This window comes from Balaenoptera borealis (assembly GCF_965194805.1).
Source record: "Balaenoptera borealis genome assembly, chromosome: 11".
Classification (NCBI taxonomy): domain Eukaryota; kingdom Metazoa; phylum Chordata; class Mammalia; order Artiodactyla; family Balaenopteridae; genus Balaenoptera; species Balaenoptera borealis.
Genome location: NC_138868.1, coordinates 97,816,708 through 97,840,570, shown reverse-complemented (window position 1 = coordinate 97,840,570; position 23,863 = coordinate 97,816,708). Strand labels below are relative to the sequence as shown.

Here is a 23,863-nt window from a genome sequence, read left to right as displayed (position 1 = left end):
ATACTTAGAAGTGGTTAAGATGGTAAATTTTATGTTGTGTGTATTTTACCACAATTAAAAAAATTTTAATGTGGAAAAATATCCATTTTTAATTTATATAAATATTTTATAAATTATTACCATATTGGAGGCCCTATAGTGTGGTAGTTTATAGCGTGAACTCTGGAGTCAGAATGCTCATGTTGAACTTACCAGTATGTAACCTCAGGCAAGGTACTAAATCTCATTATGCTTAGTTTTCTTATCCTTAAAATGGGGATAAGAACAGTACCTATCTCATAGGTTTGTGTGAGTATTAAGTGAATCCATACATGACGAAGCACTTAGAATAGTGTCCAGTACATAGAAATACTCTATTAGTTATTATTATAGATAATTCTAACACCTAAAGTCCTTGAGATTCTATTTTCTGTTTTTGAAAACAGAAAACCATGGTGGTTTTTATTTTTTTAAATGTTGGCCAATCTTTGTGAGCTCATGTTTGGAGGATCTCTGTCTGGGAATCCCGAGGCTCTAAATTTGGGATGTTTTCCTCCTTCATTAGATGCCACCTGGGACCACATTTACCCCATTCAATTGTCTCTGCTCCATGTGGGAATCCCAGGTTCAGCTTCCCTACCTGCAGTGAGTCTGGGTTTAGTTCTGATCTCAGCCTTAATATAGGTCTTTGTCCCAGGGCAACCCAAGATATTAGTTAGCTATTGCTCCCAGATATCCACCTTAGTTTCAGCTCACAATTCTGATGGTTTTGTTTTATTTTATTTTGATTTTTTTGGCCTTTGAGGATTTCTATTATTTACTAAGAACGTAGGAAGCCATTAACAAGTATATTTTATGTAGGATTTGACCCAACTATAGCAAGAGGGTCCTCAGGATACCTGGGCCTCCATACAGCTGCCAGGGAAGTCCATGGGGCTTACTTCTTTGACCATTTTGAGTGCAGGAACTTATTCATGCTAATATCCTCAGAACCCAGCTTGGAGACCATCTCATTCCTGGCAGGTGATAAATGACTTTTTTAAAATGAATGATAAAAATGAAAAAATAAAATAAAATAAATAAAATGAATGATAAAAACCACACCCAGCGTTCTCCAGGTAGAAGTTAGGACTTAGAGGTACAATACCTCTTTCCAGCCACTTAGGGAGCCATGATTTAATGTCAGGCTTGAATGCCCAAATCCTCTCTCTCCCCAGTCCTAGGTTATCTCTGGCCTGTGGCTGCTATCAGGGCAGGAAGGAAGAGGAGGAAGACAATGGGACAAGGCCTGTGTGGAAAGCACACTCACTGACCCTGGCTTCCCCAGTCGGCTGTTCACTGTTGCCCTCACCCATCAGCTCTGGTCCCCATGTCTCCTCTTCTTCTACTTTGAGAATAATTGTCTCCCCTAGACCTTTTCCTACCCAGGCCAAAGAATAAAGATCATAGTTCAATAGTCCTAGCTCAGCTCTTTTCAACAGCCCAGTCAGCCTATGTCAAAGACTTCATGTACCAGTTTAATAAACAGTGGCCACAGAGGTAACAATAATAACAATAGTAAGGAACAGTGTTTGTGCCAACAGCAGGACAGCTCATTTTCCATTATAACTGATTTCTTGTTCAGATGGGCTTGGGGATGGGTGGGGAAGGAGAGGGTTTGCTCAGACCCTTTCGTGCCTCTCTCCAGCCCTTGGTGATCCGGGCTCTCAGAAGAGCATCTGTTTCCATTCAGTAGAGTAGAAGGTTCCTTCTTGGCTTAGCAATGCCTTCTGAGACCTCAGCCTGGAAGCTGGCTTGTTCAGTGGGCTGTGTCTCTCCCACCTTGGGATGCTGGGAGCGTCAGAGGCAGCTGAGCTGGGGCTGCTGACTTCCTGGGTGCCTGTGGGCTATGGGGTCTCTTACAGGAATGGAGGTCCTTTGCTGCACCAAGATATGCTGAGGGTGTGGGCAGAGATGTGTGCCCAAGGGGGCTCTTGCTCTGTGCCTGACTTCTGGGGGATCCCCAGGTGGGCAGGGCGGGGGGGGGGGGGAAGCAGTTGCCAGCACTGCAGGGGGCAGCAGCATCATGGATCAGACTAGAATAAAAGAGACCAACAAAGAAATCAGATGATTGGAAACTGGACAAAATGGTGGCATGCAAAATTAATCTCCTTTTCTGAAGCTTTTTGCTCACCTCTCTACCCTCTAGATGCCTTTCCACCCACCTTCTTATCAGAATCAGTTCTCTGGAAAATGTCTGATAGTCTCATTCTGCCAGAGAACAGAGAATGGTAAAGCTGGGGGTGTTCCATACTCTTTGCATTTAATGGGAATCTCTGATCTAAGGAATTTCATAATGGTGGCATCTCAGGTTGTCACTTGCTGGGAAAGAAGATTGTTGGGGATGTAAGGGGGTATCTCAGAGGCATGAAGCCACTAAGGATGGTTTGGTACCCTCAGAGGAGAGGAAAGGAGTGAGGGCACAACCGGTAGAGCAAACATCTCACCTTCCGGACATTGTAGATCCAGTTGAGATAGGCTGTGGCCTTGGTGTACACTCCGGGGGTACTCGGCTCCCCACAGCCATGGCCCCAGCTCACGATGCCCACTACTTGCCACCGGTCAGAGAGATACATCAGAGGCCCACCGCTGTCACCCTGTGAGAGGCCAGAGCAGGGGCTGCTGGAGAGGGCAGGCAGGGCGGGGGTGGAGGGGTGGGCTTCTCCTTCCTCCCCTGTCTGCATTGGCCCATCTCTCTCCTGCTCTCCAGAGCGCTCTGCTGTTCCACCCCCACCCCTTGTGCTCATGTAGTTCTTGCAGCCTGCAATGCCCTTCCCTTTGGGGCAAAAGGGTTCTGGGGTCAAGTAAGTTGTGGGTGTGCTCTTAGCCCTCTCTCGGAGATCCACAACTTGGGCTCTAAGGGCTTCTGTGGTAAGGGAGCCTGATTATCTTTGTTTTTTTTTTTTGATTTATTTTTTAATTAATTAATTTATTTTTGGCTGCGTTGGGTCTTCGTTACTGCATGCGGGCTTTCTCTAGTTGCGGCGAGCGGGGGCTACGCTTCGTTGTGGTGCGTGGGCTTCTCATTGCAGTGGCTTCTCATTGTGGAGCACGGGCTCTAGATGCGTGGGCTTCAGTAGTTGTGGCACGTGGGCTCAGTAGTTGTGGCTCACAGGCTCCAGAGCTCAGGCTCAGTAGTTGTGGCGTATGGGCTTAGTTGCTCTGCGGCATGTGGGATCTTCCCGGACCAGGGCTCGAACCCATGTCCCCTGCATTGGCAGGCAGATTCTTAACCACTGTGCCACCAGGGAAGCCCTGTGATTATCTTTGTTTAACCGAGTAGTTCCCAGATTTATTGAACCACTTCAGGACCTATTTCATGTCAGCCACTGTTCTAGACAATTGGGATTCAATCAATGAAAAGAAGATCCCTGCGCTAAGGGAACTTGGAATCACATGGAGAAACAGAGAGAGAGAGAGATAGAGAGGAGAGAGAAAGAGAGAAGAGAGAGACAGAGAGACAGAGAGAGAGAGGGTGAGGGGGAAACAAGCAAACAACAAAACAGACAAGGAAATGTCAGATAGTGGAAAGTGCACTTATTTGGGTGTCTTTCTTACCAGCTCTTATAGCCCCTGGGGCTTCTTGCCTCAGAACCCGATAACTCTATAGCTGAACTGCCTGTTTATTCACCACCCCCCCCCCAACTGTGAGCTCCCTGAGGGAAGACGCTGTCCCCAAAGTTCAGCATTTACCTGACATCAAGTCATCAAGAGACTAAGAGATGCCTCGCGAGTGAAGGAATTTAATGACTGAGAAGCGGGTGGGAGTAGGGTTTGGGGTTTTAATGAAAATGCTTCAGAAAATCCTCTGGGTGGGTATGTGAGAATATATTCAGGGATTGGCCAGTGGGATGGGCTGAGGGGACGGTGCACCAGGGCTCATCCAGCATGAGATGGGTTTTCTCTAATGTAGTTCAGCAGCTTGAGGACAGCTGTAGAGAAAACAGACCTGGGGTTCCTGCCCTCTAGGGGCTCATACTCTTTTAAATGATGGGAAGTAAGAGCGGGTGGGGAGGGCTTCCCTGGTGGCGCAGTGGTTAAGAATTCGCCTGCCCATTCAGGGGACACGGGTTCGAGCCCTGGTTGTGGAAGATCCCTCATGCTGCAGAGCAACTAAGCCCGTGCACCACAACTACTGAGCCTGTGCTCTAGAGCCCGCGAGCCACAACTACTGAGCCCATGTGCCACAGCTACTGAAGCCCGTGCGCCTAGAGCCCGTTCTCTGCAACAAGAGAAGCCACGACAATGAGAAGTCCGTGCACTGTCTCCGCAACTAGAGAAAGCCCGCGCACAGCAATGAAGACCCAACATAGCCAAAAAAAAAAAAAAAAAAGAGCGGTTGGGGAGTGTAACATCATCTTTGCATGTGAAATATACATTTGAAATCTTTCTGCTTCTATCTATCTATCCATCCATCTATCCATCTGTCCTTATATCTTTATCTGACTATAGTCCTTCCCTCCCTCTCCTCCTTCCTCCCTTCATCACATACTGAGTGCCCACCATATGCAAGACTTCATGGGGGGCATTCATCCTCTGAGCTTTTTCTTCAGGGCAGATATCCCCTATCTCTATAATTCCCTCATGATCCTTGGAGGCCCCACCTGGCAGGTGTCCACACTGCCCTCCGGGATGCCTGCACACAGCATCTTCTCGGTGACCTCCCCCTGGTACGCATCCTCTGCATTGCACCGAGTGCTGTCAATGAGCTGGACAGATGCCTGCAGCAGTATGTCAGATATCTTCCCTGGAGGTTGAAAACACACTCACATACCCATTCTTGCCTTCAACCCCCAGCCCAGGATATTCTCTGGGTTGCCTGGTACCTTGGTGCTTGGACCTCCAGGATGGGTTTTTCTAAAGGATGGTCCTCCTTCCCATCACTTTCGGGAGGTGCTCACTTAGTCCTGTGGTTCTGAGCCTGGGACTTACCTCCGTTCTGTTCTGTAAAGCCCCATCCGCTGACCCAGAGTGGGGTGGCTGGAGTGAGTTCCTCGTCAGAGAAGGGCAGGCAGATGGGCCTGACTGTGCCTACCAGGAGCAAAGAAGAAGAGGGGACCCAAGGTTCAGGAGAGCCTGGCAGCTAAGCCCTCTGTAAGTGTTGACACCACGGTTTCTATAACATACATTTCATGGGATGTTAATAGAAGTGGCATGAAAAAAAGGTTCTGTGGTCAAATAAGTTTAGAAAATGTGATTAAACAAAATAAAACAAATTGCTTAAAAAATTAAAAAAACTTCTCATATCATTAATATACTAATGTGCTCCAGGAAGAGAGCTATAGTATAAAAATGTTTTCCAAACTTATATGAGAATGGAACCCTTTTTTACCCAAGGGACCAGTGTCCTGTGGAAGCTACCATTGGAAATGCTGATCTAAATACTACCCAATGTAAACATGAGTCATGGAACAGAGCTGTTCAAAGAATCTATGGGCTGACTTAACAGTAATGAGTCCCTGCCCCTGGAGGAGAGCAAATGGGCCCAATGACCCCTTGGCAGGGAGATTGTGCAGGCTCTTGCCATTGGTCAGGGTGGAGGATGGATTAGGTCATCTTTTAAGTCCCTCACAACTCCAAGATTGGATGAATCTGTGATTCTCACTTGAGGTGCTCCACGGGGAGAAAACAGACCTCAGAAGAATCTGGCAGGGGTGGGGTCGGGTGTCAGCTGATAGCTCAAGGAGGCCTCATGGCTTCCATGATGTTAGGCCGATACATTTGCAAGAAACAATAGGCAAACTGAGGTCTTGAGATGAGAAGTGATGTGCCCAAGGCCGCTTAGTGAATGAGCTAGTGGCGGGGTTGGACTTCTGTTCCCAGGTGGCAGCTCTCACCGGAGAATGTGAGCGGGAGCTGCAGCTTCACGAGGGCAATGTCCTGCTCTTTGGGGGACGTGATGTTGGGCTCAGTGATGAAGATCTTGGCCACAGGCAGGGAGGGGAAGTTGCCCATTTTGTCTGAGCCGGCCATCACCTTCCAGTTGGACACATCGAGATGCTTCCTGGGGACGGAGACAGTGCGGTTCAGGTCTGAGCCAAGCATGAGGAGGCTTTGCCAGAGGCTGGGTCCCCAGGGCCCTGGGGAGTGGGGTGTTGGATGCCGCTGCCTTGGGAGGTAATGATGGTGAGGGCAGGGGTGGTGGAGAAGGGGCAGTCTGAGGGATCGCAGGTCAGATTCTAAAGGAGAATTTGATCCTTTTCCCTGGTGAAACCTGCCCAAAGAAACTTCTAACTGGAGGGCTGGGGAAGGGGCTGTTCCCAGTGCCTGAGCTCTGGGTCCTGACACTCTCTCCTCCAGCGCTTTTTACTGGCCGTGTTACTCATGTGGTACTTGCACTGTGGTCCGTTCCATTGTGTACTTGTCTTCCTCCCGACCCCAGACACAGCTGAGTGTGCAGGAATCATTTTCCAGGGAAAGGTTTATAGCTTTTGTCAGATTCTCCGAAAAGGTTAAAAATCACAGGACTGCACCGTGTGCTCCTCCAAGGCAGTGATGGAGTCTGATGCATGAGGGTACGTAGTACCTAGTAGGTACTCATAGGTGTTGAATGAATGAACGAATGAATGAATGAATGAAGGTGAAGAGGACCTGGAGCGGTCTTTCCCCAGAGGTATAGGCAGTCCTGTCTCTACTGGCCTGTAAGAGAATCTATCCTGTTTTTTTTTAAGTTTCTGAATATAATGAGGGAGTGGCAGTGACTCTAGACCTGGAACCCCTTCCTGGAAGACTGGCAAAAAGGGAGAGAGTTCTCAGGACTCCAGGCAGATGAGAAGAGCTTTTGTGCAGTGAATGATATGGGGGTAGAGTGAGGACACTGGGAACCTGGTGGCTTCCCAGCTGGAAGGGAAGAGGTCAGCCTTGGTGACCAGCTCTGCTCAGACCCCCAAGGCCTAACAAAGGACATCATGTCCAGTGTCTCACTGTGGTGGCCACACCCTGGTGCATGGTCTTTAGGGGGAGGGGTGCGGTGGGGGAGGGCATTGGAAAACAAGTTGGGAGACAGGGGACCCAGGCACTCAGGCCCCTCTGTGGCTCTGACCCCCGAGGCGCCCTCGTGTGGGCCTTACCGGAAGCAGTGGGCTGCCGTGAGGATCCAGTGCGGGTCCAGGACGCTCCCTCCACAGATGTGTCGTTTGTCATACTGGATGCTGACCTGCCAAGGCCAAGAATCCACAGAGGCCATCTCCCCACCCACCACCCGAGGGACCTTCAGGCTCTCTCCGCAGGCTGGACTCAGTAGGAAGGAGGGAGAAAGCAGGAGTCAGACTCTTGCGAGTGGGGACTGCCTCCCCTTAGAGCCCCCAGTCTATCCTGAGCAGGGCCCTTAGGACTGGGACCGGGGGTTGGGTCGGGGTGGGAGGACCACGCCAATTTTGAATTATTCACAGGGAGATATTGAGTGTCCCAGACCACAGGCTTTCTCCCAATCTCCCTCTCCTTTTTTTTTTTTTTCAGCTTTGTTTGAATTTAGGAGTTGATATTGTGAACATGGGCGTGTCCATTGTGCTGGGCGTTCATGACCTTCAAACTAAACAGGGATGCAGAATTATGAAAGTCCTGCCCAAAGGGCTGTCCCCAGCTCCTCCCACTGAGTAACAGTAAACAGACGCCCACAGCCTGCTTTGGGATTAGAGAGTGGGAAGAAAGTTCCAGAAATGGATCTTCCCATCCTTAACTCACCTTTCTCCAAGTCCCTTCCCCCTGCTGAGAGAGTCTCCCAATTTGACATCCTGTTCCCTCTTTCACATCCCACTCTCCTGGCTCTCACATCTGACTCGCAAACTCTTAAAAAAATCTCCAGTTCCACCTCCCCGTCCTGTTCTCAGCCTCTCCAATCCTTCTGGCAGTTGCTGCCACAGTGGTGGTTCTAAGGGGGAAAGGCTACCACCCTTTCTGGGCCTATGCCCGGTAGGGGCTTTTCAAATACCATCTAATTCCAGACACTGTTTTCTACATGTCACCTCACTCCCCCACTCAAAGCCCCTCAGCATCCCCCTTTGTCTGTAGGGAAGAGTTTAAATTCCCCCTTCTGGCAGCCTTCTGCTGTCCTTATATAAAGTTTCTGTCTAGCCAAATCGATCTGCTGCTAGCTCCCTAAAAAGTCTTTCTGTTTTTGCTCCAGGAAGGGCCTGTCCCTGAGATACTGTCTCCTCTCCTGTTTATCTAGATCACTGATCATTCAGCAAATTTGAATTGTGTGCCTACAGTGTCTCAAGGATGCTGGGAAGAGAGTGGTGGACAAGACAGAGAGATGGACATGATCCCTTCCTTCCTGGAGCCTACAGTTCATTCTGTGATGTTTAGCTTGGGCACCTCCTCCAGGTCACGCAGTCCCTGGGGATTTTCCTCTCTTGGCATTTCCACAGCCTGCCTGGTTGTTAGCCAGCTTTTCTTGTTGACGTGGTTCGGTTTTGTCTTCTCAATGAGACAGAAGGCTCCTCAAGGGAGGGTCTGTGGCTTAAGCCTCTTTGTGACTCCAGGGCTGTTCAGCTTAGCACATTGAGTGATGTGAACATTCATTCATTCATTCATTGACCAGCCACCATGAGTCAGCCCTCACTCACCAGGTATCGTGGGGGTCACGTGATAATGACTAAGAGTCTTAGCATCCAACAAGGAAGCATGTACACTGCTAAACTGCAAAGGCAGCGAGGATGACCTTTCTCCTCTCAGGCGGCCCAGTTTCCGGCCATCCTGCCTTTCTCCTCTCAGGCGGCCCAGTTTCCGGCCATCCTGCCAGGCTCCGCTCGGTTCTCCCATGAGGCTGGTGGGATGAGCAGGGCCACAGTGCTTGTTTTGCCTTCTGATCTCCTCTCAGAGCTAGGGGGTCCCCCGGGATCCTCTTGGGTAGTCGGACTAAAGGGCTTCTTGGGAAGATGAACTTCAGAGAGGTCAGGTGAATTACTCAAGGTCACAATGGAAGCCAGCGGATCTGGTGCCCAGGTCTCCTGACCCTCCCCCCGCCCCACCCCAGGTGCAGCTCTCTCTGAAGCATGTCAGCTGGGACCACTGCTCAGCTTGGTACTTCCTGCACGTGGCCTTGCACCTCTCTCTTTGCTCAGCCATTAGCTCCTGAGGACAGAGGCCTGGCGGTGCTGATACATTCTAACCGTCGGACGAATCTTTGCTAAATGGGATGTGGGTAATCAGATCTTGGACAGATGAGCTGATTGTGACAAAGGAGGTTATGTGGGCCCTGGCCAGGGGTGGGAGGGGGTGGAGGCCCAGTCCTGCCCTTTCCGGCTTTCCTACTCTCTCTCGTGGGGCTGTGCGTGGACAGTAAGAGGGAGGGAGTTCTTACTGTCAACCACTTGAAGGAGCGTTACCTACAAGCCCAAGGCCAAGGGAGTAAGGTTGGGACAAAACAGAGTGACCCCTGGAGTCTGAGGGATTTAAGAATGAGGATGAAGTTCTTCTTCCCTGCTTCTTGCTGGCCCAGGACCCAAACCCTCAGAGATGGGGCGTACTCACCAATGCACTGCAGGGAAACCAGGGAGCCTGAGAGACAGGGGCTGGAAGGGAGACACAGGCGTCCTGTGGTTTCGGCTTGTCCCTTGGCTGGGAGGCAAGGACTCAGGTCTCCCAGCACTATTGACTCAAGTCCCCTCCCAGGACCCGGGAAATCTGGAACCTGCATGGTGGGGCTGTATAGACCCTGTACTTTCACCCAGTTCGGTGCGATTTAATGCAATTGGATTCTACAGCACTACTGATAAGCATCTACTATGTGCTGGGCCCTGCCTGAGTCACAGCCCACCCCGGGCTCTTAGCAGCCTGAGATGGAAGAGAGCAGAGGCTGGGGCAGTGTCTGCTGCACTGCGGGCTCTCCAAACAGAAGAGGAATGGGATTTCGATGAAATTCCAGGCAAATGATCATTCTGCTCCTATTCCTATCCTTTTCAAGATTTACTCTTTGACGAATAAGCAGCCCTCAGCAACATCCCTGAATGCTGAGAAGCCAGCATCCTCTCTGAGTCACTCTGCTGCAGGGTGCCAGTTTTCCTGTCGGTGCCGGGCTCTGACTCGGGGTGGTAGGCACGGGAATGGTCCATTGACAGAGGCCGTGCAGCTTCTCCTCTGGAGAGTTGGAAATGTGGGGAGGGCTTACTCTGGCCTGGATGAGAGGCAGGAAGGACAAAGTGGCCTTTGGAATCTTGCCTCTTGGGCTTAATAGGGAACATAAGGCCATAGGAAACAAATTTGGTTTTCTTATTTGACTGATGAAAGGCCACCAGCTTGTGGACAGCACACTTTGTCCAGCTGCCCCTTGTATTAAAACAAAGAGTCAATACAGAAAACCTCTCAGAAATGTGATGCTCCAGCTTTTGGTATCTGACAGCCTGCCTGGCCAGGAGTTCTTTTTGTTGTCTGGCTTAAGTTTCCCTTGCTAAGTCTGTTCAGGGCGGGCTGGCTGCAGCCCCGATGGCATCGGCCTCATGTGAGCCTTTGTGGGCCAGAGGTGTCCTCTCACTTACCCATTTGAGTTTCGCACCTGAAGCTCCTGCATGTTCTCTGTGATTTTGACAACATCCAGGTCTTGGGCTGGGCCAATCTCCACGGCTCTGAAGGTGGGTTTGCTGCTCATGTTGGGAGGGAAAGAGAGGGAAGGAGAGATGTGAGCTGGGGCAGGAGTTTAGACCAAGAGGGTAGGAGTAGTCCCCACTCCCAGGAGAGGGGGCAGCAGAGAATTCTGGGTACGGCGTGGCAGGGGAGTGGAGGTGGCTTGGTCATTGAGGGTGGTGACTGCTTTGCTAGATGACAAGGGATGGTCCCTTGGCATCCCAGGATCCAGCCCTGGGCACAGTGCTGATGTGGACTTGTTTTCTCAGGCAGGGAAGCCTGCTCCTGAACCCAGAGCCCTGGAGAAATGTTATGGATGTCCTTTTATAACTCCCAGCTCTGTCTCTATTCCAAATGTCCCAGCGGTTTCTTCTGGTTCACAGCGAGGGGAACAAGGAGGCAAAAGAAGCAGGTTAGCTCTCCCCTCACCTTGGAGGGAACTGAATGTGGATATGTTGCTCTCCAAACAAGGCATCTGGTCTAAATTTGGTAGTGGGGTACATTTATGGTCCCTCTGGAGGTAGGACAGGCCGAGATCAGCTTTCACATGCATCCAGACAAACATTTCTCTCATTTGGACCACTCTCCCTCTTCCTCTCCCCTAATCCATGCTTGTCTTTATCAAACCTTGGGTGTAAGTCTTCCCTCCTCCAGGAAGGTTTCCCTGATTAATCCCATCTTTCTGATGGTACCTGCACTGAATCTGCCTCTTTCCCATCTCTCCCATCCTTCCCCATCCAGCCATGCTATACAGAGCTAGTATAAACTCTGTATGCAGGCTCGGGTCAACCTGAGGCACTGGCTGACTGGCACATTCTCACATTCCCAGCCAGGAATCTGGCACTACCTGGGTGACCCAGGCATGGCACCTGGAAGACTGAAGTCTAGCAGTGTGGGGTTTTGTGCTGAGAGCCCTCAGGACTGAGGTTCTTGTCCTGGCTCTGACACTAGCTTGCTATGTACCCTTGGTAGGTCATATTCCCTCTCTGGGTCTCTCTAAGCCTCAGTTTTCCTCTCTATAAAATGATGGGTGGACCAGATGATCTCTAGAGTCCTTCCCACATTGAGCCATCTATAGGGTTTTGTGGTCCTGGGACAAAAAGGGCCACGTAGCCAGGGAAATCTGAGACCCAGAAGGAGAGATCATGGTGGAAATGGACATTCCCAGGAGAGTTAGCCTCTGTTCACCAGTTACATCCTGATGAATAATTCTGCCCAGCTTTGATCTTGTAGAGCTCAAGAGAGAGATGGCTTGGTGCCTTAAAGAGCTCCAGAAGGACAGAAATTGCAGGAGCCTTTTACCTTAAGAGCCCCTGGAGACACCCTGGTTTCATAATCAAGCTGCAGCCTGCTATGCTGGTACAGCTGACGCTGCAGTTGGCTGGACTGCAGTAGGGAGGAGGGGGGGCTGCAGCTAGATGGCTGGGCTGGGGTGGCTGCTGGGGGAGGGGAAACAGCAGGGACAGGACGTGCCTTCCCAGCTCTCCTTGAAAGTGAAGGTGGTAGGGTATCCTCTTCAGCGGGTACTGGATGTTGCACCCCATGGAGGGGCAGAGAGCAGGAGAAGTCTGATAACCAGACAGCAGAAGGGGCAAATAGGTCTGATGGATCAGTAATGGCTGCCTGCAGCACTTACTGAAAAAGGACCTTGAGGCTGCTCTAGGGATTGACGGAAGCGGGTTCTGTGATTGACTGATGGATGATGTCTGCTTAAGATTTATCATTTCTACCTAGTCTCTGCGTCCAGTTTCTCAGGATCCTGAAGTTGGGGGCTTGCCAGGAAGAGATTATCCCCTGTGCAACTGAATTCATGGGTTCTTTTCTATCCTCTCCAATTAGGCTCTGAGTGATCAACTGTCTCCCCTCCCCTCCCTTTATAAATGAAACCTCCAGAGAAGAGAGAATTACCCAACCGAGAAACAGAGATGCTTCTGATGCCCAGGAATTAGGGGGTCTTGGGCACAAATGCCAGCCCTCTCGCTCCCAGCTACTATCCAAGCAAGTTACTTACCTTCTTTGAACCTACTTCTAAAATAGATAGAATAATAACTACCTTTTTGGTTTTTGCCAAGATCAAATGAATATAAATATGTAATGCTAATTACCCTTCTCATAATTATATCCTTTTTCATACAGTGAAGATTTAAAACTGCTTTTGAAATTTGCTGAGAAAGCTGAGATTGCTGATGAAGGCCCAGTGAAATCAGGTTCATTTAAACTAAATTTTAACCAATGGGACTTTGAATAAGTAAATAAGACTTTTGTATTCTGGGGCAGGGACAGCGACTTGCCAAGCCAAGAAGGAGTGAGGATTGAGGAGTAAAGGAAAGGATTGCAAAGGAGCTTGAACTGTGTGTGTGTGTGGGGAGGGGGTGGCAGTGGGGGTGGGGGAGGGGGAGGGGTGGGGCAGATATCCTCTCTCTGGTGCCTCATAACCATCCTATGAGGTTGGTATTGCTTCCCCCAGTAACTCTTGTACATATTGAGGCTTAGAAGATTTAACTTCATGCTGCTCATAAGGGAAAGTGCTTCAAAAGCAGTTCTTTCTGACTCTAATACCTATATTTTTAAGGAAAGAGGGAGGAAAGAGGAAGGAAGGAGAGGAAAAGGGGAAAGAGGAAGGAAGAAAGAAAGGGAGAGAGGTCATGGGGTGAGGTGACAGCCTCCAGAGCCTTGGGCTGGGTACCTGTCATAGCCCATCTGCCCACAGGCTGTCTTGGCCAGAGCTTCTGTGAAGTTGTCAAAGCAGGCGGAGGCCCAGTTCTTTGTGGCCAGGTCCAGCACCTGCAGGGTGGATCGGTCCCTGGAGAGGCGGACTGGAAGGGGAGGAACCCGGGTCAGCTACGGGCAGGGACCCATTTGGCCTCTCTCCCACAGAATTCATCCTGTGACCAGCCCAAACCGGTAGCCCAAACCCTGCCAGGAACTGGGGAGCATCACAGAACACCAACTCTTTCAACCTCAAGGGAAGTTCCTCCATTTGGCTTTGTCAGATTGAGTCTCATTCTGACGGCAGCTAGGGTGACCAGATGTCCTGGGGACAATCTCCATTTTGACCTTTGCCCTGGCACAATTATTAATAGCTCTTTATACGTATAAGTTTTGATGATGTATTACATGGCTTCCCTACCCATAGTTCACACAGCTTGCCTAGCCTGGGAAAACTTCTCAAAGAGGAATGTTGCTCTTTTTCCATGTAAGGTCAGAGAGGGGAGTGCTATTGGCAGTAGGGTGGCAGGGCCCATAGGCATTTGACTTCTGATAAAAAAGAGCAAATACACAGGAAGTTACTCAGCCTTGCCCCACAGAAGCCCCCATCACCCGTGTCCTGGGCTGTCTTTTCTTTTCAGAGCCCAAGTAATAGGTGGATCAAGTTGGGCTAGAACAGTCCAAGAAAGAACATGGGTTTTTATGTTTGAAACATCTCAATATTCTTCAAAGGACCTAGCTCAGTCTTGTTCCATAATGTGTTACAATAAACACTTATCTAATGAATAGAGGGATCAATAGCTGGCTAACGGCCTTAATGGTCTCTTTCTAGTCCCCTTGAAATAATAGGTTTCAGAGAAAGGAGGGAACTCCCCAAGGTCATTCCATTCAGCACCCAGGAGCAGCAGGAATGGGGCAGGCTCACTTACAACTTCCTGTCCCCTCTGGCCCACATTTGTTCATCAAAATTTACTGAGTGTTTGCATGTTGAGTATTGGGGACCTAGTAGACAAGACATGATCCTGTTTTTAAGAACCTTACAACGGGGAAGGAAAGTGACTAGTCAGGTGGCAGATGCTGTGCAGTGGACCAAGGGGACCTGAGTCGACTTCCTGCCCTTCCCACTCCCCTGGCCCCACAGTCCCTGGACTCACCTGTCACTGGAGGCCCATCGGGGAATTTCTTGACGCAGTGCTGCTCATCTTCCCCTGAGGCACAGTCCTGCTGGCCATCACACACCTGCCCCCTCTGGATGAAATGGAGGGGCTGCCCACAGAGGAAGTAATTGTCCAGAACCACCTTGACTGGAAAGCAAGGGCAGGGAGGGGCAGAGAGGGCTGATGGTCAAGCAGGCAGCCCAGGGGCAGGAGAGATTGTTTCCCTGAAAACATGCTGGGCCTGGAGACAGGCAGAAGTGGGTTCCAGGCCCAGTTCTGTCACTTAGGAGCTGGTGTCCTTGGTCCTGAGCCTCAGTTTCCTCATCTGTAAAATGGAGATAATAACATCTGTCCCATCCCTAAAGATGGCTGAGGAGTCAATCAAGATCATGTGTGGGGAGCAATTTAGAAACAGTCCCCACTAGCTTCTCAACCCCAAGTGTTGGCACAGTGCCTCTGGGGATGGAGAAGACAGCGCTGGGCCTGGAGTCTGAAGACCTGAGTGCTGGCTCTGCCACCTACTGTGTGAATTTCGACCAATTGCTTCCCCTTTCTGGGCCTCACAAGGTTGCAGAGAACGTTTGATGAGCTGGTGGTTGTGAAAGTGTCTCATCACTATCAAGTGCAGTTCTAGGATTTGGTGTTTTTATCTGGGGTTGAAAGACCCATTAGGAGGTTGGTGTTTTGTTTGTTTTTGTCTTCTGCCTCCTGACTTCAAGATTCTATTGCTCCTTTGCTGTCTTAGATGATGGGAAGGAGTCTAGTGTTTTTAAGTCCTCAGAAAATGCAATATAGCTTTGGAAGTTTTAGCCACGGCAATCAGAGAAGAAAAAGAAATAAAAGGAATCCAAATCGGAAAAGAAGAAGTGAAACTGTCACTGTTTGCAGATGACATGATACTATACATAGAGAATCCTAAAGATGCTACCAAAACCTACTAGAGCTAATCAATGAATTTGGTAAAGTAGCAGGATACAAAATTAATGCACAGAAATCTCTTGCATTCCTATACACTAATGACGAAAAATCTGAAAGAGAAATTAAGGAAACACTCCCATTTACCACTGCAACAAAAAGAATAAAATATATAGGAATAAACTTACCTAAGGAGACAAAAGACCTGTATGCAGAAAACTAGAAGACACTGATAAAAGAAAGTAAAGATGATACCAACAGATGGAGAGATATACCACGTTCTTGGATTGGAAGAATCAACATTGTGAAAACGACTATACTACCCAAAGCAATCTACAGATTCAATGCAATCCCTATCAAACTGCCACTGGCTTTTTTCACAGAACTAGAACAAAAAATTTTACAATTTGTATGGAAACACAAAAGACCCCGAATAGCAAAAGCAATCTTGAGAAAGAAAAATGGAGCTGGAGGAATCAGGCTCCCTGACTTCAGACTATACTACAAAGGTACAGTAATCAAGACAGTATGGTACTGGCACAGAAACAGAAATATAGATCAATGGAACAGGATAGAAAGCCCAGAGGTAAAGCCACGCACATATGGTTACCTTACCTTTGATAAAGGAGGCAAGAATATACAATGGAGAAGACAGCCTCTTCAATAAGTGGTGCTGGGAAAACTGGACAACTACATGTTAAAGAATGAAATTAGAACACTTCCTAACACCATACACAAACATAAACTCAAAATGGATTAAAGACCTAAATGTAAGGCCAGACACTATCAAACTCTCAGAGGAAAACATAGGCAGAACACTCTATGACATAAATCACAGCAAGATCCTTTTTGACCCACCTCCTAGAGAAATGGAAATAAAAACAAAGATACACAAATGGGACCTAATGAAACTTAAAAGCTTTTGCACGGCAAAAGAAACCATAAACAAAACAAAAAGACAACCCTCAGAATGGGAGAAAATATTTGCAAATGAAGCAACTGACAAAGGATTAATCTCCAAAATTTACAAGCAGCTCATGCAGCTCAATAGCAAAAAAACAAACAAGCCAATCCAAAAATGGGCAGAAGACCTAAATAGACATTTCTCCAAAGAGGATATACAGATTGCCAACAAACACATGAAAGGATGTTCAACATCACTCATCATTAGAGAAATGCAAATCAAAACCACAATGATGTATCACCTCACACAGGTCACAGTGGCCATCATCAAAAAATCTACGAACAATAAATGCTGGAGAGGGTGTGGAGAAAAGGGAACCCTCTTGCACTGTTGGTGGGAATGTAAATTGATACAGCCACTATGGAGAACAGTATGGAGGTTCCTTAAAAAACTAAAAATAGGGCTTCCCTGGTGGCGCAGTGGTTGAGAATCTGCCTGCCAATGCAGGGGACATGGGTTCGAGCCCTGGTCTGGGAAGATCCCACATGCCGCGGAGCAACTGGGCCCGTGAGCCACAATTACTGAGCATGCGCGTCTGGAGCCTGTGTTCCGCAACAAGAGAGGCCGCGATGGTGAGAGGCCCGCGCACTGCGATGAAGAGTGGTCCCCACTTGCCGCAACTGGAGAAAGCCCTCGCACAGAAACGAAGACTCAACACAGTCATAAATAAATAAATAAAAGAACGTGAATTTCTTAAAAAAAAAAAACAAAAAAAAACTAAAAATAGAACTGCCATATGACTCAGCAATCCCACTACTGGACATATACCCTGAGAAAACCATAATTCAAAAAGAGACATGTACCACAATGTTCATTGCAGCGCTATTTACAATAGCCAGGACATGGAAGCACCCTAAGTGTCCATCGACAGAAGAATGGATAAAGAAGATGTGGCACATATATACAATGGAATATTACTCAGGCATAAAAAGAAACGAAATTGAGTTATTTGTAGTGAGGTGGATGGACCTAGAGTCTGTCATACAGAGTGAAGTAAGTCAGAAAGAGAAAAACAAATACCGTATGCTAACACATGTATATGGAATCTAAAAAAAATGATTCTGATGAACCTAGAGGTAGGACAGGAATAAAGACGTAGACATAGAGAATGGATTTGAGGGCACGGGTGGGAAGGGTAAGCTGGGAGGAAGTGAGAGAGTAGCATTGACATATATACACTACCAAATGTAAAATAGATAGCTAGTGGGAAGCAGCTGCATAGCACAGGGAGATCAGCTCGGTGCTTTGTGACCACCTAGAGGGGTGGGATAGGGAGGGTGGGAGGGAGGCACAAGAGGGAGGGGATATGGGGATATATGTATATGTATAGCTGATTCACTTTGTAATACAGCAGAAACTAACACACCATTGTAAAGCAATTATACTCCAATAAAGATGTTAAAAAAAAAAGCCAAGAAAAAATTGTAAAAAAAAAAAAAAGTCCTCAGGGAACAGATATTTCCATACTTTCCAAACTGTCCTGGCTCCTTCTGCCTAACTGAACTCTCCCTTGGCCTGAAGCTCCCCTCTGCAGCCCAGCATCACCACCGGCTGACCCTAGGAGTGGTGGTAACAAGGCTGATGATGGCCCTGCTTATCACTGCTAAGAGCTTTCCTTGCATTGTCACCTGGAATCTTGACAACAACTTTAGGAGGCAGGTGCCATTATGAACTCCCGTTACCAATAAGGACATGGATGTTTAGAGAGTTAGGGTTTATTTCTCAAGGCCACATAGCAGTCAGGTGTTAGAGCCAGGATTTCGATCAGTGTCTGTCTAGTTCTAAAGCTCTTTGCTGCCTCTCCACACCTTCCCTGAAGGAGCTCAAAGTGTGATCTTATGGCCCCAATGCTCCTGGTTTGAGAAGCAAGGGAGAAAGAGCAGGTCAGTCAGATATTTACTGGACTTTCAGAGCTTGGTTCATGGTCAGGAGCCTGGGTGAGGAGGGGTCCCTCCTGCCTCCTGGGGTGAAGCCAGGACACAGCGTCACCAGTTGAGCCCCCAGAAGCCAAAAGGTTGAGGGAGCCCAACCCAGGATGGAAGTTCACGTTACCTCCTCTGGTTGCAGAACCTGGGGGTCCCGGGTTGGAAGCTGCACAGGGCCTTCTGGGACAGGGAGAGCCCGACTCTAAATTAAGTACTTGTACCTGCCTTGGATCACCCTGAACCTGGCCCTGTCTTCTCTCTCCACTATGGCAGGGCACGTGCTCAGAGAAGGCAGGCTCGTCTTAATATCAGTCTGAGCCAAACTGGCCTACGACAGTAAATCCGCTGATGCCGCTGCACGCCCACCACTGCTTTGGGCCAGCCAAGGTCAAGAGGAATGATTTGGGGTTATCTGCATCTCACATCCTGATAGGGCGCTCAGGGATCTGGGTGGTGTTTGTGTTGTGTATCTGCATTTCCACCGCCACGAAGTAGAATTGGACCTGCCCAGTCAGGGCTTGGGGACCTGTCCTAGCCCTGTCCTCGACTGCCACACCCCCTCTCTGCCTCAGTGCCCAAGTGGAGAATGAAGTGTTGGACCGGATGATCTCTGAGCGTCCTCCAACGAGTTGAAGGCTGCTGCAGCCTCCTGGAAGGCCGTCCTGGCCTGGTGAGCAAACACATGGCCTCGGCCACATCTCTACACACTTGGTGATGACCTACGCTTTTGCACAACTTGGTTTTTATCCAAGTACTTTACACACGTTACCTCATTGGGTCTCTGATATCCCTGTGAGGGAGGCAGGATGTTTTACAGCTCAGGAGACTGAGGTTAAGAGAGGTTGAGGGACTTACTCAAGGTCACATAGCAGCAAGAAGGGGCAGCGCCGAGATCCCCGACCCAGGTGTCCTGATTCCTAGTCTGGTCCCCTCAGCTCTACTTCCTGCGTGAAAGCTGCGGTCAGTAGCCTGCTGTGACTATGGGGGTGGGTGAAGATGGGGACTTAGTCACAGGATGTGCGGGCTGAAAGGGAGGGACTGTGGGAATCGGGGCTCGCTCAGTTTACTCTTCTTTGCCCCAGAGTGGCCTGCCTGGGATAACAGTGGGTCTCAGGCTCCTGCCGTGGTGAAGCCAGAGCTCAAGGTGGGGAGAGGTGCTGTCTGCCTGGGCATCTTCCCTGATGCCTCCTCCCCGCCCCCCTCCTCATAAGCAGACATGCTTCCTGCTCCTCACAGCAGGGCTGCGGACCCACCCAGCTCTCTGTCTGCAGGCTTGGGGAGGAGCAGGCAGGGGGCGTGGCGGCTGTGCCCGTTGCCTGAGTGGGTTTGTAACTGGTGCAAACGGTGCTTTCCCCGCAGAAGAAATCATCTGGGATAGAATCCATCTGGGTAGATGGGGGCTGAGTTCATCTCCCACTCACGCTGAGGGGAAGGCTCCCTTCAGAGCAGGGGTGGATGCAAAGCTCTATGCAGATCACCTGGCCTTGACCCTGCTGGGGTGGGGAGCGCTCTGAGGTGAGGGCAGGGGAGGGGTGGGTGGGAGCTGCCACTTGCTGTAGGGGCGGAGGGGGGGCGGTAAGGAGGCATGGGGGCCGGGGTGAGGGCTGCCACTTACTGAGGACGGCCACGGCCGTGATGGTCAGCAGGCTCAGCAGTGCTGCGATGATGGGGACCCCCACCTTTCTGAAGGTCTCCAGGGAGGTGCGGGCTTTGCGCAGGGGGGTGACATCTGTGAGGGGGAGGGGAAGAGCCTGCAGTCAGTACTCGGAGGCCACCCCTGCCAAGGCCCACAGCTTCCCCACCCTCTGGCCCCTGGTGCGGAGCCCAGGAAAACTTCGGGGACCGTTTTGGTTGGTGCTGGGGTTACTCCTGCAGACTAGGCTTAGCTTCCTCAGCATAGGGGCCCCCCACTTCCTTTCATTTACCCAGGCTTGTCCATCTTTCACAGGTGCTCCTCTAGCCCATGGCACCTTCTCTTTGTCTTGACAACCTGTTCTAGGATGTTTCATCCCGTCCAGTCTGACCTGCATCTGTCCCAGGAGAGGCACGTACCCTTTCCCTTTACTATCATGTATCCTCTTTCCTGACTTATCTTTTGATTAAACTACAAGCTCCAGGAGGGCAGGGGCTGCCAGCACAGTATGTGCTTAGTGGAAGCTTAATAAATACTTGTGAATGAAGGTTGACCTAATGGCCTTCATCTCCAACTCAGTTCAACACACAGCCAGTCCCTAGAAAGGTCCTGTCTTTAAGGAAATTCCAATCTGGGGGAAGAGGCAAACAGGGACACAATTGCCAGTGCCACCAGACACCATCAAGGCACTTAAATGGGCCTTTCTAGGTGGAGATGGGAGAGGGAGGAGTGGGTCCAGCTTGGTGAAGGCCTGGGTGTTGGGAGCTGTGAGCTGCTGGTGTGCCTGGGATGTAAGGTGGGTAAGAGCATGTTGTGGAAGCAGGGCTGTCAAAGTCAGCTTGTGGAGAGTCTTGACTATCATGCTAAGGGGTTTGGATTTTATCCTGAGGGCAGTGAGGGACCATGGAAGGCTTTTAAGCAGCAGAGAGATATGATCACACTAATATTTAGAACTATGACCCTTTCATCAGGGAAGAAATGGACTAGAACAAGAGTCTGGGGTTCGGGAGACCAGGAGGGACCTACTGATGTCTAAAACAGAGGCAATAATAACTATATTGTCCACGTCACGTGGCTATCCAAGGAGATGGAACATGGCAAGGCTTTAAAAGATTAACTTCTCACAAAGTATCAGGGATAGGCTCTTCGGTGTCCCCTCTCCTTGCAGGCAATAAGCTGGGGAGACTAGGGCAGGGGACTTCTCCAGGGAGAACTAGGGCAGGAATTATAGCAACCCTGAGAATCCCTGGAAAGCAACAGGCCAGCTCTCCTCCCCCTCATCTGCACATGGCTTGCTCCTTTACCTCCATCAAATTGTTCTTCAGATGTCACTTTCTTACTGAGGCCTTCCTTGACCTCCCTATTTAAAATTCAATCTTCCAATATTTCCTATCTTCCTTCCCTGTTTTATTTTTTCAAAGCATTTATCACCTCTAATGTACTGTATATTTTACATATTTTGTATATCATCTAGCCCCTCCCAACCCTGCCTGAAATGAAGTCTCCAGGAAGATGGGGATTTTTGTCTGTTTTGTTCACTGCTGAGTCCCTGGTGCCTAGAACAGTGCCTGGCCCCTAGTAGGAACTCAAAAAATATGTGTCAAATGAATAAACGATTTGCTCTTTGCTTGTCCTCTTCAGCACATCCCTTCTGCCTTTCTTACAGGTCTCATTTTATTCTGTCTGGAATGATGGCTAGTTATGTTTCTGTCTTTCTTTCCTCAGATGTTCAAAAGCAGAGAATGGCACCCTGCCAGAGACTGGTGCCCAATAAGTGCGGATATCATTGGATGTGTTGATAGGGAAAGCGTAGGAAATGCTATGTTTCCTCAATAGGGAGAGGTTAAACCTCAGACACAGAGCTCTGGCCCCAAGGATGTGGGTTGGTATTGCCTGTTATTATCAGGACCTGGCAACAGAGTAGGTTATTAATAATGTTGTCGGATATTGTTTTTAAAGTTCCAGCAGTGAGTGTTCAGCAGTGTCCTCTTTCCTGCGGCCATGGACATGGAGACATCCTGTTCATTCATTCATGCATGATTTCTTCACTGAGCACCTACCTCTGGGGATACAAGGTTGGCTTGTTTTCTCAGAAGTGAATGACTTATTGGGAGTCCTTTGATGAGTTCCCTTGTCCAGGGCCCAGTGTCTCTGCCTCCCTGATGTTCTCATGGAGAACATCATCAGGAAGCGAAGGGTTTTCTTGGTTTATTGTCTCTAAAGTTTATGGTTTATAAAGTTAACCAACCGGCTGAGCTATGAATAGCCTCCTTGCCTGCCACTGTTCCTTCCTCCGGCCTGTCCTGCCCAATGCTGCCAGACAGACATATTGCTCTCATCCCATCACGTCTCTGCTCCAGAACCCTCAAGGGCTCCCTATGACTTCCGTATCTTGACCACCCTCTCCTCTGGGCTTTCAAAGGCAGTGTAATTCGGCTTGCCTCTCCCAGCCAAATGGACTTCCCACTGCTAGTCCTCGCCAGCCCCATTTCCACATGAGCGGTTTCACTCCCTGGTCCTTGCACAACCTGTAATCATTCTTAACCTCGGAATCTTCACTTGGCACTGATTTCTCCCTCCCGAGCTCCCTTAATTGTTTTCTGGTTTGGCTGTTCCCAGGCTTACTCAGGTGGTGGAGCCCTTGTATGTCTAGTGTTCTTTGGGGACACCACGGAATATTGATATATTAAATTCCAAAGTAGAAACTAGGCATTGTTTTACCTGCTGAATATTATATTGTTTGTGATCTTTATTAACTTGTGACCCTGAAATAAATAAGCTGTCAAAGTAAGTGGGATTGGTCATCTCCGTATGAAGCTGTCATATTAATTTGTCTTTGCTCACTCGTTTTGCTGATCCAGGTTATCAGGCATAGGTATCAATGGTTTAAAAAAATGGAACAGGAGGAAAAAAAACCCCTATATTTGGGAATACTTCATCTATTAACTTATTTTTCTCTGGTAAGTCAGGCAAACACTGCCATTTTCTATTCTACCAGTGAAAACACCTTTGTCCAGCTTGTTCCTCAGCGGCACGGTCAGACTGTAAACTCCATGAGGGCAGGGACTTTGGCTGTCGTATTTACTGCTATAGTCCCGTGTCCAGCCCAGGGCCTGGCCCGTGCAGGCACTCACAGTATTGTTGAAGGGATGAGAGAATAAGTAACTGAATGAATGAATTAGAAAATCACTGCTGTTGGCGTTTTAGGTTTGATGGTTCTATTTCTCCAGAGACCATGACTCCTACTTCTAGAATGAATCCTGGAGATGACACTTGCTTGATACATGTTTGTTGAATGGTGGATGGATGTCTCCTGTAGCATTTAGCACTTGGAGGTGGTGGTGAGGACCATGCAAGAGGGGTTTAGTATCTACTTGGTAACTGAGTGAAACTGAGCTAGACAAAGGAAAGCCAGACCTGAGCTTACCGAGGCTGTTCAGGGGTTGATTGCTGTCGGGATCCTGTAATTGAAGGAAAAACAGTCAGTGAGTTGAGTGAGGGAACCTCTCAGGCTGGGGCGAAGAGCCCAGGAAAGGGCTCTTATCTGCATTCCCTTCTCCCTGCTGAGTCTAAGGTGGGGGGCTCTATGATATCTAAATAATTGGTTTAAAATATAAAATTCAGTTATTCATCTAAATGACCTGGTACAACAGGTTTACTAATTGTAGCAACTAGTTAGCAATTGAAAAAACAACTGGCTGCTGGGCTGTTGTGTGTATTGCTGAGTTTCTTAAGATGATTCTGCTCTCCTGTCTGTTTTTGTCAATTATTTGCCTACTTTGATAGATATTGTAGTTCTGTAAAAACTTGAACGCACACTTCACCAAAGGGGATACTTCCATGGCCAGTTAAGTGCCAAAAGATGCTTGACGTCATCACTCATCAGGCCAATGTAAATTCAAACCACAGTGAGCTATCTCTACAGAGACACCAGAATGGTTAAAATTTAAAAGCCCGACAATACTAAGTGCTGATGAGG

The 23,863-nt window shown here is 48.9% G+C and overlaps 1 protein-coding gene across 4 annotated transcripts in view; it reads right to left on the bottom strand.

Annotated features, from left to right (window-relative positions):
* Positions 1 to 1,475: 1,475 nt before the first annotated feature.
* Positions 1,476 to 23,863, bottom strand: part of TMPRSS4 (transmembrane serine protease 4) — a 38,343-nt gene continuing 15,955 nt past the window's right edge. Inside the window, exons 2-13 of one of the 4 annotated variants that reach the window (XM_082340953.1) lie at positions 23,312 to 23,345; positions 19,867 to 19,980; positions 14,445 to 14,594; positions 13,268 to 13,397; positions 10,497 to 10,598; positions 9,493 to 9,533; positions 7,089 to 7,248; positions 5,856 to 6,022; positions 4,951 to 5,049; positions 4,623 to 4,765; positions 2,466 to 2,615; positions 1,476 to 2,054 (exon numbers count right to left, since the gene is read on the bottom strand). In XM_082340953.1, the coding sequence (XP_082197079.1) occupies positions 2,043 to 2,054; positions 2,466 to 2,615; positions 4,623 to 4,765; positions 4,951 to 5,049; positions 5,856 to 6,022; positions 7,089 to 7,248; positions 9,493 to 9,533; positions 10,497 to 10,598; positions 13,268 to 13,397; positions 14,445 to 14,594; positions 19,867 to 19,980; positions 23,312 to 23,345 (1,302 nt within the window). In that variant the 3' untranslated portion in view covers positions 1,476 to 2,042. Of the gene's footprint in view, positions 2,055 to 2,465; positions 2,641 to 4,521; positions 4,766 to 4,950; positions 5,050 to 5,855; positions 6,023 to 7,088; positions 7,249 to 9,492; positions 9,534 to 10,496; positions 10,599 to 13,267; positions 13,398 to 14,444; positions 14,595 to 19,866; positions 19,981 to 23,311; positions 23,346 to 23,863 lie in introns of those variants that run through there. The other 3 variants (XR_014231326.1, XR_014231327.1, XM_082340954.1) reach the window with 3 other exon arrangements.